Source organism: Formica exsecta, unplaced genomic scaffold, assembly GCF_003651465.1.
Source record: "Formica exsecta isolate Colony F162 unplaced genomic scaffold, ASM365146v1 scaffold80, whole genome shotgun sequence".
NCBI classification, from domain to species: Eukaryota; Metazoa; Arthropoda; class Insecta; order Hymenoptera; family Formicidae; genus Formica; species Formica exsecta.
Genome location: NW_021853570.1, coordinates 868,367 through 885,632, shown reverse-complemented (window position 1 = coordinate 885,632; position 17,266 = coordinate 868,367). Strand labels below are relative to the sequence as shown.

At 37.0% G+C, this 17,266-nt stretch overlaps 1 protein-coding gene across 6 annotated transcripts; it reads left to right on the top strand.

Annotated features, from left to right (window-relative positions):
* Positions 1 to 6: 6 nt before the first annotated feature.
* Positions 7 to 15,735, top strand: LOC115244165 (transcription factor E2F2). 6 transcript variants are annotated; one of them, XM_029821597.1, is made up of 10 exons: positions 2,362 to 3,159; positions 3,250 to 3,418; positions 7,780 to 7,877; positions 7,981 to 8,138; positions 8,282 to 8,420; positions 8,507 to 8,720; positions 8,820 to 9,093; positions 9,268 to 9,479; positions 9,975 to 10,123; positions 12,194 to 15,735. In XM_029821597.1, the coding sequence occupies exons 3-10, from the start codon at positions 7,799 to 7,801 to the stop codon at positions 12,319 to 12,321; spliced, it is 1,353 nt and encodes a 450-aa protein (XP_029677457.1). In that variant the 5' UTR covers positions 2,362 to 3,159; positions 3,250 to 3,418; positions 7,780 to 7,798; the 3' UTR covers positions 12,322 to 15,735. The 6 variants fall into 6 exon arrangements, with proteins under 6 accessions (XP_029677459.1, XP_029677458.1, XP_029677457.1 ...); XM_029821599.1 differs by lacking the exons at positions 2,362 to 3,159; positions 3,250 to 3,418 and adding an exon at positions 7 to 941; XM_029821598.1 differs by lacking the exons at positions 2,362 to 3,159; positions 3,250 to 3,418 and adding an exon at positions 966 to 1,878.
* Positions 15,736 to 17,266: the final 1,531 nt, after the last annotated feature.

The following is a 17,266-nucleotide window of genomic DNA, read 5'->3' as shown; positions in this document are numbered from 1 at the left end:
TCAGTATGTTCTTATATTATAGATTATTTTGATAATTGACAAAACTAATATTTTTATACATATATATTTAATCTTATTAAAATAATTGTAATATATTTCTCCGATTATTTGCCTCGCGCTTATGTTTACAATTATACCTCTGTCAAAGATGAAATATAGTACATCTTTTAATTAATTTCAGATGTTAAATTGACATTATAAGAAGATGTAATAACTTTTATAGTTAATGTTATTTAGATTTATTATTATTATACGAAATTTACACGACTGTCTTTTTGTCTATATAAACATTTGATAGAGTATTTAATTGTATATTCTATTGTGTATATATTTAGATAATCCAACATATTTTTATACGCATATCGTGTAATTTGTAACATAATTGGAAAAAATCCAGATATTCCTTTAGTATCCCAATCTCTGAAGTAAATATCTTATTTAAAAAAGCATGATCAAAAAAACATAAAAGATAGCTCTCTGGTCAGGCTGTATTGTTATATACAACTTATTGTTAGTATGAGATGTTCTTAAACATGAAAAATGAGATTGTCATCAATTTAATCAAGATAAAAGTATGATTTTTTTGCCGGCCATAATTTTATTCGATATTCTCGTTACTTGGACGTATTTATTCATCATTTATGGGGGCCCCGATCACTTCCGTCCCTGCATCCGATTACCCCTCCATTCGTAAAGAAGGAAGGGACGATCGTACGCTTAGTTTCGGGCAACAGCAGGCAAGAAACGAGGGGGGACATCAGTGTCCGGCAGGATCGAAAGCGTGCGTGCGTGCGTATGGTACGTACGCTATCGTCGTCGGCGCATTAATACGTCACTAAATTGCATAATTCGTGAATGTGAGCTACGTAACGCTGTCCTGTTATCCCTTCGACCCCGCCAAGATTGTGAGGCCCGGATTAAAGGGACCTGATATCGTCAAGGTAGAAAAACAGAGAGAAAGAGAGAGGAAGGGGTAAGGGAGAGGGAGGAGGAGAGAGCGAGAGAGATTCAGACTTTGTTCGCCAACACCCCCGAGCATGGCTGACCGGTATGGTAATGGTGCGTTGCGGAAATGCGGGAGTACGGGCAGGAGTGCCGAAAGTGCGTAAAACCGGGTCGCGCGACATCCTCGACGACGTGACCGGAGAAAACGGGAGCATCCATAGGGATCGCGTTCGGCGCGACGTCGTTATTCGAGTCTCCCGATAGAGGAGCGGGCTCTCCTCGACTTTTGGCGGGTAAACTCAACGGGGGCGTGAAACCGGAGAGCGGCCACGCCGACGCTCTCTAGCTGCTGCTCGCTCGTGGAATCGATCATCGCGTCGACGATGGGAACTGTCGATGAAACGCGATGACGCCGATAGCAATTGATAACAATCCCATGTTGTCGCGAGTGATTGTCAAAACAGTTTCGCGCGAACGATGTCTAATCGGTAATCGTTTCATTGAGTGTTCATGACATGAGTAGATGCGACTGATAATCGATACCGTCTAGGAACGAGATTGTCGAGGGTATCTAGTGCGAGGCAGCGAAGATCATCATCCCCGAGGAAGAGACGGGTAGTACGCGGCGACGGTTTTGGCGCGCGTATTTCAGCTGTCGCGCGCGACCGGCAGATGGCCGGTACCCACACCGGCTCATTGTTGTTCGCGCGCGCGTCTCACGGACACGCCGGCACGCATACATATACGGAGGACAAGATCGACACGAAGGGTTCCGGCCGTCTATCCGACTGTGGCGTTCTTATGAAGGGCGGCGAAGGAACGACGAAGCGTCCCTCGTCATGCCTAAACGTGGATCTGTGAAAGTGCCTTCAGACTCGTCTCGATTAACGCGAATTGCGTTATGAGAAACTAAAAGAACACACGCTGTTACCGGTAAGTTTCGCTCTCTACACAAAGTAAGCTCCGAGGTATCATCACCTGTGAGCGCGAGAGGAGTCTCGTCGATCATTCGTATAATCGCGAAAAAAAAAAAAAAAAAGGAGAAAGAAAATATCAATTTCCCATGGACGTAATCGCGAGAAAGCTTCACACCTACACCACGATATTATCCTTCACCACCAATAATTGCTCGTTCGTACGTTCGTACGTTCGTCAGCTCGTCGGCGCATGCGTAAAACGCGAGGGAACACACTCGCGCGCGTCCACGCTTTTCCGCGGTTGCATATACACGCGCCGGCGGCGCATACGCGATCTTGTGTAGACACAGACACAGCTGGTCGTATACGCACGGACACGCGGCTAGTTGTTCGTCTGCTGACTCTCCGCGCTCTCTCTCTCTCTCTCTCTTTCTTCTTTCTTTCTCTGTCTCTCTTGGCATTGCCAGCACCGGCGCACGCGGCACACATTATCCGTTTCTCGTAGCCCGAAGACCGGCCAGTCGTGCCAGCGCGCCACAGAGCCCAGGCCTCGTTCCGTACACACGATTCGGTTGAAAAAGGAAGGATCTGCACGAGCCGGCCTCGTGTGTGTGCGCGCGCGACATATTCCGAGAAATACTCGGGCGACGAGAGATTCTCTTCTTGCTCTCTCGCCGGCGAGACTCTCTTGGTCGGTGGCCCCCGCGAGTCGAGCCGTCGAGCCGCCGAACATGCCGAGGCGGGGCTCGCTATAGAGTAAAGGCCCTCGAGCGGGCGCGCCACGCCGCATTCTCGATATTCGAGGTGAAGAGCAATCGAGAAACCACGTCGTCGGCGCCCGGAGGTCGCCGCCGCCGCCGCCGCCGCGTGAAAACGTTCCCCGAATTCTGCGCATTTTCTTTGGGATCGGGAAAGAAAAAAAACGACGACGTGTCCGACGCTTTTGTGAATAAGCCTAGGTAGAGCTTTTCGGGCTGGCTACCTGCGTCGTTGATCCCGGCCTCTGTGCGTATAGAGCGTAATCGTGTGGCGGCGTCGAACCGCGCGCAGAAAATGGATACCGTGCTCTAGCAGCACGGTCGGAGAGAAACGGCCCAGGCCTCGGAGAGAGAAGGAGGAGATATCCGGCGGAGAGAAAGGGAGGAAGAAGTACGACGAATATGTAAAGCTAATACACGCGACGACGACGACGACGACGACGACGACGAGCTCGAGCGTACGAAGGGAAGCGGGTCGGTCGCTCTATAAATCCGAGATACATCTCTCTTGACGTAATCGGGAAGCCTCTCTCGACGTAGTAAGGGCGACTTTTTTCTCTTTCTACTCCGTCTAATCTATTCCGAGCGATTCGTTACCGCGTATCCGATAAAATTCTGTCGTTCTCGAGAGTGCCAGGACCACGAGTCGTTCGCCTATCAAGAGATTCTCGGGATTGCTCGGGAGATGCTCGACCTCGCGGTCCTGTGTGATACGCGCCGTGCGCTGGCCTGCTGATTCTCCTCCCGGAAGAGAGCGCGGGTCTCCGTCTCAAAATACTACGTTTGCAAAGCAGCCAAGTAAGTAGAAAAGAGAAAAGAGGAAACGCGCGCGCGAGAAAGAAAGAAAGAGAGAGAGAGAACGTATCTCTTTTCGCTCTGACACTGGCTTCCGTCTCCCTTTTTTCGCTCGATCGAAACGTGCGTCGTCGTTTGCATTTGACTTTCTCGCTCGCAAACAGGTCAGCACACAGTTGCCCTGGCTCGACCGTCCTCTACTCGTCGACAGGAAGCATCGTTTCGTCTCGAGTATCGGTTAGAGAGGCGTCTCTCTTCGGTGAACATCCCTGGTCAACGTGCGATCGCGTTGGTTTCTCTCTAACGTGCCGGTGTAGCGTGCCTTACTAAGGATTACCCCTCTCTTATGGTCTGTATCGTCTTGGCTCTTTAAACGAGTCGGCCGCGATGTTGCGCGATGTATGTATATATATATATATTTGTATGCGTGCGTGCGTGTTGGCGCGTACCTCCCGGCCGGAGCCGGCATTCGTGTGTGCGTGCGTGCATACTATCCTCTCTCTCTCGTATATATGTACACATACGCATTTTACTCGCCCGAACGAAAGTGCGCGTGTCACGAAAGTTGCGATTTCGATTCTCGTTACGGTATACGATATACTATTATATAGATAGATTCCACGAACGTTCTTCTCCATTGACGCATGGCCGAGATAAAGATTGCATAAACATCGATTTACGGGGAAAGAAGTAGTTGTGCTATGTTTTACAATTTCGCCGATAGCTTTCCTTCTCTCTTCTTCGATCCAAAACTCTCGAGAGGTTAATTGAGAATTCTGACAATCGATGACGCGAAAACGTCAGAGCCCACGCACGTGTGTGGCCTTCAACAGCTGATTGGCCTAGGATGCGTGATTGCCGACACCACCCGCGTTTTTCGCTAGAGGAGGTTATGATAGAAAAGGCAAAGAAAAAAAAAAGCAATTATATATATATAGTCTCGTGAAATACTATATACACTCGGTCTCATCTTTCGAAACTTCGAATCAGCTAAAGAAGATACAGAAAGAAATCGTATAGCATTAAAGGGAGACGGATATCGTGCTAAATGATTCGACACTCCTGCAAGAGCGAGGAGAACGGGCGAAAGAGAGAGAGAGAGAGAGAGACGGCTTTCTGTCATCACATCTGGTTGCCTGGTTGCCTCGTGCGAGACATGTCACGTTTGCATTCTCGCAAAGCACACGTTCTATAGACGTCGTCGTCGTTGTCGCCGCGGTGGCTTTTCCCCTCCTCGACTAAAAACCCGGAGTCAGTATTTCATGTCGTACCCGGTCGATCGCGGAATTAGTCGCTACTAGTAACATAAAGCATATATTCCTCTCTTTTTCGAGTAAATAGTTCGCGTTTGTCCACGTTTACGAACATACATACTCGAAACCGATATTCTCGTCGATTCTGCCAACCGTGATTTGATACGCAACTGACTGGACCATCCTTCTCGTGGATGGCCAATCAACGGGCGGGAAGCTGTATTTCATTTTTCACGAGATGAAAAATGTGTTATATACATGAAAACGAGCAGATGGTTTTGCACGTGTCAGAAAAGGCAATCGCGTTTTTCAATAATTGCTCCGATGGGATTTATTCAATTTTCGTAGCGCGATTTAGCCTTGAAATTGCTCGAGATAACAACCGACCAATCAATGGGCGTCGTACATTGCTCCCAACCTTCGAGACGCAAATTGCAATGTCTCTCTTGCCTAGAGAGATTCCGACAACTCCCGCTAGAGAGTTATGCGTATCCGGCTGAAGGGATCAGGCCTTGCTTCAGCGCGCTATTCTTTATAATCCTGGTCCTAGATTTTTTTTTTCCTCGGTCTGGTCGTATTCGGGATGTGTCATCGAAATTGAATAATATGTATCCCTGTTAAATGATTAAGTATATTTTAACGTGATTAATTACATCTATAACTCTTTTTTTATTAGATCTGAATATGCATTATTGTATGTATGAAATCATATAAATAATAAATAGAATTTATTTTGTTATCTCTAGAAAAAGTTATAAAATTTTTTATATATTATCTGAGAGAGTTTGATAAATTAAAATGACAGTACGTGATTTACATAAATATAACAGTACATGACAGATATTTTCGAACTTGCACAATCCTGATGCGCTGTCTTTTTAAACCACCCCCGGAACGATCTCACCTTAAAACGTTTTGTTCTTTTCGCGCGTGAAAGTGGATTGCGCTGACTTTTACCTGACTGCCAACAATTAATATCTTTATAATTTTGTTATTTAACTGCGACATTAAATTATATTCGTAGCGCGGCTTCGTTTTTATTCGACAATTTTTTCCTTTGTTCGCATCGACACGTGCAATCGATCTCGTCAAAGGTACTCTGTACTCGTTTGGAATTTGCAATTAACCGGACAAATCAATCGTGCAATCAAACATATTTTTGAGATTTTATTTTCTGTCGAAATAGAACTCAATTTAACGACGAAAATAATAAAATAACCGCAAACCCCCGGAAACATCTCCCCTTAAAACGTTTTTTTTTTTTTTTTTTTTTTTTTTCTTTCAAAGTTCCTCAAGCACAATCGTTCAAGCCAAGTGTTCAGAAAGACGTTGAGAATCGGTGTTTTAGGACAAAGAAAGCCCGGAAATAATTTTATATTGAAACTATGTATTTAAACGTATTAATTATCTCATATGTTATATTTATATTCAAACTTGTGTAGAGAAAAAGAAGAGGAGTATATGTGGTAAATTATATTTTGCAATATCTATCAACGCGATGTTACTGACGCAGATATACATGAGAAATGACGTTTTTTCAAATACATAATTTTTTTGGTTTATAATGTCTAATAAATATAAACAGTGTTATGTGTAGTTGACACACGAATTAAATGTTCAAGTATAGAAAATTCTTGTTTCACGCAAATATTTCAATCTTCAAAACTATACACTAAACATCTATCATTATTGTAAACTTGAAAAAAATAACAATTTTTGCCAACAATTAACAATTTCGAACTTGTTAACGAAATCGATAATGATGATGATTATGATGAAACAATGTTAGCCATGTCTTTTAAAAGATAACCGATCGATCAGCTGATTTGAACGCATTTTGAGAGGTAGTCAAGGATTGAAATTATACAATTTATATAATTTCGACAAGTTTTTTGACGCTATAGATAATCGGGCTGTAAAATGTATCGAAAATATATATTGTATGAGTTCTATTTTATTTATTTAATTATTGTATGTTGAAAGTTTAAGCTAATTTTTAAAAAGGTCACAAATTAGTTGTTCATACATAGAATAATGTAAGAGAGATGAATCATTTATTTATTTATTTATTTATTTAGGACAATATAAATTTGATAAGCTGTTTTTTGCATTGAAAATCAAAGTCTCAAAGTGTCATTGTAAAAAGAAATTTTTTTTTTGTTTTCTCAGCCGAATATTTGATATCTTTTATTCCTATAAGATTTCACGGAATTATTGTGCAAGTATAAACGTGCAATTTCTTTTATTCTCAAATTTTCATGTGTACACAAGCGTAGAAATTAAATTCTGTTAAATTTCTTTCGCGGCCAAATTTTATTGCGCGTCCGACTTAAAGCACACGCGCGGCGCAATCCTATCGCGCCTTCCCCGCCAGAGAGATGCTAATATCGCGCAACATATAGTTACTTAAGCGCGGTGTGCTCGTCCTTATATTATTTCCGTTATTGCTCGTAGGGTATATAATGTATGTATCATAGTCGGTTTTTCGACGCGCGGATGAGGTCGCTCTCCTCGTGTCAACACGAGCGCGTCTTCTTCCCCTGTGAGAGTTTTGGGATTTAAAAATGACACTCACCGCCGTTGTCTCACCCGCGTGTAACCCATCGACGACAGGCACGCACGCGGCGAGCAGCAGCGGTTAGCGGCCGAAAATGCGGAGTGTGTTTAGAAATAGGTCTGTGCGCGCCCCCGCGATTCTTCCTCTCATACCTCTCGTGTCGATCGGTCGTTTACTGTGATCGCTTCCTCGAATATTGCCCGATGTTCCTTCCACGAGGAATTGCGCGAAAAAAATTTATATTAGCATAAGTGATTCAGTCGAAATGTTTAATCACGTCAATTTGTTGTTGTACTTAATTAGTGCATTGGAAGTAGCTTCATTTATTATATTAAATTTTATTTGCATTATATTTTATTGTGATATATATATATATATATATATAAAATTCATATTTTTATTCTCTCTCTCTCTATCTATTTTATTCTCTCTCGCTCTATTCCTATTGTTTATCACTTGTTGCATTCTGAAAAATCTATAATTAAAGAATTTGAATCTAGCTTTTTTGTAATTTTATAGTTTCCTAGTTTTTTATATGTGTATTATTATTTTAGACACAATCATTGTACCAAGATGCCTCGAGTAAGGAGACAAGTGATCCTGGAGGATCCAGCTAGGCCTGTTACACCAGATATGGCGGAAACAAAGTTGTGTATGTCATTTCTAGCGAAATTTGTATATTCAAATTTCTCGTACTACTTTTTATCACTGTAATGTCTTTCAGATTAATTCATTCAGATAATATCTTTTTACAGTAAAGTCTGAGTTTTTGGATGACGGATCCTTGGATGAAGTCCAACCACAGAAGGTGGCAGAAGAAACACCGAGCCCTCATTTACAAGATCATCAATACGGACAAACACCTTGTTACCAAATAACAAGGAAACCCACACAACCACCGCCAAGAGCTGAGGTAAACTGATTAATAAATGACAACAATAAGTTGTGATGACAAGATAAAATTTCTATATTGTGTAAATATATAATATACTTAAAGGCATCACGTTAGCATAAGAGTTGACTGATTAAAGTTGCAGTTTGTTTCCTTCTTGATAGATATCAGTTCAAGCGGTAAAAAGAAGACTGAATTTGGAGGTAGGGACAACTGGTCCCAGCCAGTCTGCCTTCAAAGCTCCCAGAGGTAAACGTAGAAGATCTGGTTCGAATTCTTTAACTGGCCACACACCCACCAAAAGTAAATTTTGTTTTTGTTTTGTGACCTTTTCTTCGTGTTCTTTTTTTTCTGTGTCACTTAAGGAAGAATCGATTGTTGTATTGCAGCCAAAACTGTAGAAAGGACACGGTATGATACCTCTTTGAGTTTACTCACAAAGAAGTTTATCCACTTAGTTGAAAGCAGTCAGGATGGTGTGGTCGACTTGAATGTAGCATCAGAGAAGTTGGAGGTACAAAAACGTCGTATATACGACATTACTAATGTTTTAGAGGGCATTGGTATCTTAGAGAAGAAAAGTAAAAACAATATCCAGTGGAAGTACGTTATCTGCTAGTATATTATTATTTTTTGCCGTTTATTGTCGATGATATCGAGAAAGCGGAAGATTATACACGTGGCATAAATTACTTGTTACAGAGGCGGTCAGTTACCGAATAATCGGAACGATATTGCCAATCTGAGGAGAGAGGTCGCAGATCTAGAAGCTAAAGAGAATACACTTGACCGATTGATTCACGGTGCTGATAAAAACCTACGCGAACTTTGCGCGGACAGACAATACGCTTATGTAACGTATCACGACTTACGTTCAGTTTCAATGTACAAAAACCAAGCTATTATGGCTGTGAAAGCCCCGCCGGAAGCTACCCTTCATGTCCCACAACCTATCAATAATTTTGGTCAACAAAAGGTAAAATACGAGTATAATGTTTCATATTGTTTATATTACACCTTATATTGTTTTTTAATGTCAAACAAAATTATTTATATATTATTTTATGCTCTCTGGTAACAATAGAATATTGTACATAAATTTATATATATTTTATTCTTTTTAAAAAAATATACAATAATATATTTTCAGCTTCAAATGCACATGAGGTCGGAACACGGAGAGATAGAAGTGTTTTTGTGTCCTGACGATCCCGCAGTTAAAACGTCACCTTATTCCGGATATACGACAACGCAAACTGTGCCTCAATCAAAAGAACTGTCTGACATACCTTGTTTGTCTCCTGAATTGTTGGTTAAGAGAGAAAGCGATGTGCGAGTCGAATCAGTACCTTCCGATGAGAGTTCTATGAATACTCGTCTGTGTACCCCTGTAACTACAGTTACCAATATAACAGGCATGAAGGATGCGTTCCTATGCGAATCTGACGATTATGGACCAATGGGCGGTGGCAAATTCCAACTCCAAACAGAGGATCAAATCAGCACTTCAGGTAGGATTGCAAGGAATTAATGCTTTGGTTCTTTAGCTTGCTTGAATAGCTTTCTTCTTATTCTAAATGACTGGTTTAATATAAGTGTAGCACAATTGTTAAATTAATTTTAAAAAAAGTTACATTAACAAAAAATAAAGAAAAGGTAATTCTTTTTTTATGAACTTTATTCTAGATATTGATATTATTCTATTTTTCTATCTCTTATATTTTCTATATACCTATATCCATATAAATTTGTATTTAATATTTTTTTATTCGGGGAAATTATAACTCATCTTTTATTTTATCAATGTGTTATTTCCCCGTATGTGCATTTTTAAAAATTTCATTGTTCCGATGAGAGTTCTATGAATACTCGTCTGTGTACCCCTGTAACTACAGTTACCAATATAACAGGCATGAAGGATGCGTTCCTATGCGAATCTGACGATTATGGACCAATGGGCGGTGGCAAATTCCAACTCCAAACAGAGGATCAAATCAGCACTTCAGGTAGGATTGCAAGGAATTAATGCTTTGGTTCTTTAGCTTGCTTGAATAGCTTTCTTCTTATTCTAAATGACTGGTTTAATATAAGTGTAGCACAATTGTTAAATTAATTTTAAAAAAAGTTACATTAACAAAAAATAAAGAAAAGGTAATTCTTTTTTTATGAACTTTATTCTAGATATTGATATTATTCTATTTTTCTATCTCTTATATTTTCTATATACCTATATCCATATAAATTTGTATTTAATATTTTTTTATTCGGGGAAATTATAACTCATCTTTTATTTTATCAATGTGTTATTTCCCCGTATGTGCATTTTTAAAAATTTCATTATTTTATTCTTTTATTCTTATATATAGAATATATCGTTAAACAAAAATTGCAAAAATTTAAATTAAACATTTAAATATTTAAAAAATTGGTATATTGAAAGTAAAGTTATCTAAATTTTTTTTGTGTTAAGAATTATAAATTGTTAATTTCTTTTTGTTATATGTAATATTTTTTGTTATTAAACAATATTCTAAAATCCAATAATATATTTTGTAAATATATTATTTTATCTCTCTTTTTACACATTTAAAATATATGCTCATATTTCTAAAAATATTAAAAAAGATCAATGTTGTATACAATTGTGCAATATATATAATATTGTCTTATAACAGGCATTAAAAAATTGAGCAATACTCATTTAGGGAAATATATTTCCTATATTTCATATATTTTCCTAATATTTTAACAAATATGCTTTTAATTCTTGTTGCATATTTTAAATATGTATTATATCTTCTTTTCTCTTCACCAATTATCTTTCTTATGTTTTGCTTGCGCAAAATTTCTAATGCTTTATTTAGTTTGATGCTTTATCTAATAAGCTATAAATATATATTTGTATTTTTTGTTGTTTTTTTTTTTTTTTAATAAAAGTATTTCTAAACTTTTCTGTCTTTGTATTACTAAAAAATATTTCCAATATGTTATACGTTCTTTTTTCTTATTAAAAATTTTGCGTAACATACACCACATGTGGTTTAACATAATTATCTTGCAAACACGCACATTATTTACTTCTTTTTTATTTACATAATTATTTACTCGTTATGATTATTTTCACAATCAGTATTTTCTTGCTCGAAAGGAACGTATTGCATGTTACAATCTTAATACTCACTCATGATTGAATCTTATTCAAACGAAAGGTAGCGGGAAAAATTAGATATTTCCATGCATATAATTTAATACAATTTGTATTACCTTTCTTTTGAATATTTCTATATTACCTTTTCACCAATGGATGATGACCGTACCCTGATGGAGCTCTGGCTGTGACTTGTGTGTTAAAATTATTCAAATCACATCACAGGCAGAGTTCTAGTTAGGTAACGGTTTCAAACAGCAAAGCTCGTGTCGTGGAAAGGTACGTTTATTTACACTAACTATTGGCTTTTCTTTATTCTGTGTACTTTATGTAATATTATATACAATCATTGCCATGTGATCAATACACGAATGGAAGACAAAGATTTCCATGCACAAGAGTTTTTGTAATTATCTTCAACACACAATTTGTAGACAAACCTATATGCAATTTAGAAATCAATACGATCGACCCGAATTTTGCAACAATTTTATTTTAATATCATAAATAGCAATTTTCTTACGATTATAACTAAACTAAATGTTACAGAAAAATTTTGCTGCATTCATTACTTTTGAAACTAATTTAATAAAAGTATTTTTGGCATATTGTATTTTTGGCATATTGCTCTTAACATATAATTTTAGGGACTAACAATATGCATTGATAGTATTTTTTAACCCTTTATACATATATACAGTGACAAACTGAGAAAAAATACAAAATTCTTGCTATGCATTTTAAACACAATATAGAATCTTTTATGGGTATCAACAAACTTTCAGAATTATTCTCTCGAATAACTATTTGCAAACAATCTAATAAAAGTGATGCATCTCTCAATAATCTGCTTGTGAAAAAGGAATTTAAAAATATTGGTGGATTTGATGTTACAACAAGTCCATCACCCTTCTCACTTTTGTTACAGATCTGAATTCGATTCTCGATTTTGGAGAGCAACTGCTGAGTTTGGAACCGCCTCTCTCTGAAAACGACTACTCGTTCTCGTTAGGCACCGAGGAGGGTCTGTCGGATCTCTTCGATTTCAAATTCTAGGAATATCGTCGCTATTGTAAGAGCGTTCTTATCTATTTTGGGCTATCACTCTGAGTTTGGTACTCAAATGGATGAAAACTGCTTTGTCAGTTTTATAATGCTCCTTCGTGTTAGACAATAGGTGGTTGACACTTTTGTTTCCGCGTGTCGATCTTTGCAAGGAATCGCGAACATGCAAAGTCGTTTTTATTTATTTACTGCTTCCCCGAGCAAACGTTTATCGACGTGTGAAACTTGATTATCACGTTTTATGTGTATGGTTAACTTTGAAAGCACAGTAACGAAATGATTAAGCACGCCCGCATGACGCAATTTGTTAAATATTCGTCTTCTTAAGAAACCAATGATAGATTATAAATACAAAAATTATATAGAATGGTATATATGTTTTCGTAAACGATTTTATACTAGCTGATCCATTATTATCTGTTCCATGGAGAAATTATAAAAGGCAATGTTGTTATCGATCCATCGGAATATTTTACTATTCTCGATATTTTTTTCTTCGCGTATACATTTCGTTTCGGAATGTCTCGTTTTAATTGCTTTGTTTTTCGGATCGCAAATTCCGGATGCAGAGAAGCCGAACTGGATGAAGCACAGGAAAAACATATCACGACATTGTTAACGCGTGCTTCCGGCTTGATCGATGATCTGCATCGATCGCGTTTGCGGAATGGATCGCGAAAACTTTTGAACAGAGAGGGGGGAAGGGGGGTTTGAAGAGAGCGAAGGCGGTTTTTCGTGCAATCTGTAATAATATTATAAATTGAGCTAAGAGATATAGAGAGAAAAGAGAGAATGTATTCGGGAATTCTCAGAGAGAGGAGAGACTGTGTCGGACAACGACCTATAATTGCTTTACTTAGTTGTCCAATGCCCGTGAAACGAATAAGACGATCAAGAGAGTCATCAAGTTTTTTTTTTCTAGTGTAAAAGTCTCAAGTGGGGCGAGAAGACAAAAAAAAGCGAAACACACGAGATGACTATCCGGATGGCAGTCTCTTCTTACCATTCGCGTCATTGGACACGGACGAGTTTTTAAATTATATTCAAGATTAAAGGCTGTCATCTGGATGATGCATGTTTTGTAACATATAACGGATGCATATTACCTCGTTGACAAATTGTTCGACAGTACAGTAGTCTTTATTCCGCGTACTTTGATATAATTGATTGAATTCTTGGCAATCGTGACGAATATTGAAGTCGTTTCTCGTTTTAAATACATTGCTTTATTGGATGGGAGCGGAATGGAACGCGATGACCAGTGATTGTTGTTACGGCGATTATGTTATTAGTCGATTAGAGAGGTCACATACTAATTAGCTTCTTTTCATCGATATATGGCAAAGATGAATGAAGATAAACTCGAAATGTAACACGAGGGTGTAAACAAATGAAAGATCTTAGACTATATCGTTTACATTTAAATGCGTAATTAATTCCGATTTCGTAACGATCATCGTCTAAGATCCACATTCAGGATACAGTATCATTCTGGAACTGATTATGGGGGGTTTTCAAAGAGAGAGAGAGTGAGAGAGTGAGAAAGTTTCTTACCGGTGAACACTTGAATCTTGTCGAGAAGAACGCGGTCCTGGAATTTAGTTCTGTTGAGCGAAATTCGCGTAAAAATATATATCTTCTTGTTTCTCGAGAGCTCAAGAATACACTGGGAAAATTGTCTCGTCTGGAAGTCTCCCTTATAAGGATGTACTCTAACGTACAACTTAGTGTACGTCCAAAGCCATAGTGCCTACAAAATAACGATCATACCCTTCTGCAATTGTAAATACTTTACAAACATAATTATGTAAGCTCATAAAAACACACATATGTGCGTATACATATATATTATATGTAAGAACGTAACGATTCTCTCTCACACACAAAAAAAAATGGACAGATGCTACAAACATCTCATTACATGTAATTAACGTAAAAATACGGATCACACTTATTTTTAATATATTAATATTATTAATTATTATTAAAACATTAAACGAAACGAAATATTAGTTTATATATGAAATATATAATTTCATTTATATAGATATACGTACATGTAATACGTATTTAAATTTATGATGAACAAACATTGTGCAGGATAACAAACTTGCATTAAATGCGTGTTGAAAAGATTTAAAATATTTCGAATATATTTAAATCAGTAAATAAATTAAATTAAAAACAGTAATTATAATCAGATATGTAGTACTATTTTGTACATAATTCAAGACTAATGTTTAAAGATTCGTGAAATATTCCACAAAATATGACATTTTATATATCTCGAATTAGATTATCCCTTAAAATATCTCAATAAATTTAAAATATCACATTGTTACACATAGATATTTGCAAAATAAGCCTACACGAAAAAAAAAATCAAGAAAGGCTTCAGTTTAATTAATATCACGATGACAGATTGTTACTTTGCACAATGTTCGCTGTGCTCCCATTCACGACAGCCGGGAAAAATTCTATGTTACTCTTGTTTTCGTTTTCCAATTAAGCGGCGTCAAGCGCTTTTTTTCATACGCCACGAAAAGGCAATGAGAAGTTGAATAAAAGAGCAAAGCGTATGAGTGCATTAAATATGAAAACGAGAGCGGAAAAGAAGAGAGAGAGAGAAAGAGGAATGTATTTGTGTGTATGCGTGTGTGTGTGTGTATGATATCGTCGAAATGAATATTAAACGAAGGATTTCGGCCTTTTGAATATACCACACACAAGTGAGAAGTTGCGATATTTTCTACCTGAATATTTACAGGACGTTGCGAGATCCGAATGCGGGGACGCACACACAATTGTGGCTGAGGAAAAAAGAGAACATAAACGATATTTTCAAAGAGAAGACATAAAAGTATATTTAAAACTCATTCTATCTTTGTGGCGAATATCTGGAGACAGCTGCAACTCTGTTAAATATTAATGGGTTTGCAATTGTCTTCGGGGATAATGCGTATTTGCAAGATCAAAAAGAAACTTTAAGTGTGTATTTAACCGAAAACAGTATCTTTATTTGTGTAAAATTACACATTTATATATGTAAACAATAATAGAAGCCATGCTTTCGGATTCCGCAGCGATTCCTGTTTTAGAGTATCTCGTCGCGAAAAAGATGGCATATATACATCGTTTGATTTTTGACTTGAGGCATTCGTGAATCTACATTTTCTAGCAGCCTGTCGGATAACGTTTCCTTTTTTTTTCGAACGTTTAAGAACGAAACTTGCCGTCGCGAAGAGCGCAGGACCTTTTCATAATCTATATTTAAAGGTGCCAATAAAAAGACACGCGCGAGAGAAAGAGATATTATTTTCTGTTGATTGATAGAACGCGGTGGATGACCCGTATCATTTTTAATTAGCTCTTTGTTTTTACTATTATCGATAAAGGAAAGAAAAGTATATATAGGTATGACGCACCGATATTATATATATAATATATAAATTTTGTAATTTAAAATATTTTTATAAAAAAATGTTTATGTTTAGAAGAGTAGAACAAATTATTTTCATTTTCAACTGATTATTTCATTTTTATCTTTAAAATCTCGTCCTCTTTCAACTGAAACATTGATTTTTATTACAATCACAACTCGTTGTAGCTAAATAATTTTCAACTCCGAATTGTTTTGATTTTGAAATTCACAAGCTTCTGTTATTGATTTATTATTGATTATTCATATATTGTACAAGTTTTTTGAAACTTACAGTATATAAATGGAACTATATATATCAATAGCTCCGATTCGCGCTGGTAAATCGACGCATAAGAGAGTAAAAGAAAGATCATCAAAGTTGGCCATCGAGAGTAGTTTATAAAATTTTGTGACAGCGCGTTTATATATGCGCTCTCTTTCGATCGTTATATATTTGAGAGAACTGTTTAGAACCGATGGCAAACGCTAATTAAACACTGATCGATCATCGTAAAGAAGAAAATTACAAAATAAAAATGAAGGAAGAATCGAGTAATGTATTATTACGACAAATACATTTTGTCACATTTTAAAAAGTGGGTCCAGCCTGCTGAAAGAACACTGCAGAAAAGAAAGTGGCAAAATATAATCTTATGTAACATCGTATATAGAGAAAAATATGCGCATTCCTTATCCTTCATGACAAAAAATCCCGCATTAACTAATCTCTATACCCGTATGAATATAATCGTGTCGAGATTTACAATTTTATTATTTTGACATGGACACGCCAAGTTTTATTCAATTTAATTTGATCGGCTCAGTAAATTCATTAGATCAGATATTAATACACTTCAAATTGTTTGAAATTAAGATAATAGGTGCATGATTAAAATAAAATTTTCTAGTTTCAAGAATAATATTTTTTTTTGAATATATAATTTATTTTGAAATTATAAGAAGACATTTATTATATATATTAAACTTTGTTACAATTGACTTTTCTTTTTAATTGCAAAACTTTCTGGCAGTAATTTTAAAAAACGGGTTTAAAAAAATCTAAAAATTTCGTTTCATTAATTTATAGGAAAGAAGCGAATCTATTAACTCTGACAATGAGCGCGGGAAAAGGCGAAAGAATAAACGTCAGTTTGAAAATTCTCTAGAATATCACGTCTAGCTCCTTTCCGATAATCCTGAAAAAGGCGGGAAATCAACGCAGGGTTAGAAGTTCTCTAGGGAACTATCTAGGGGAACAGTCCAGTTTACGGTACAATTGCAACGCGTAACGTATCTAGTCCGCTTGAAATGTATTGTTATTATGTTAAAATTGTTTTTATAGTATTGTAATATGCGAAAACGTGATTCTAAGAACCAATTCGATCCAAGAATCAGAAAAATTAGAAATTCAACGATGTTCACCAGGATACTCTACACAACTATATATATATATATATATATAGGTATGACGCACCGATATTATATATATAATATATAAATTTTGTAATTTAAAAT

Bases quoted from the DNA above. Each gene is read 5' to 3' on its own strand.
- LOC115244165 (XM_029821596.1), top strand. From the start codon at position 7,320: ATGCGGAGTGTGTTTAGAAATAG. The intron at 8,421-8,506 runs GTAAATTTTGTT...GTTGTATTGCAG, and splicing joins TGGCCACACACCCACCAAAA to CCAAAACTGTAGAAAGGACA. The intron at 9,094-9,267 runs GTAAAATACGAG...ATATATTTTCAG, and splicing joins ATAATTTTGGTCAACAAAAG to CTTCAAATGCACATGAGGTC.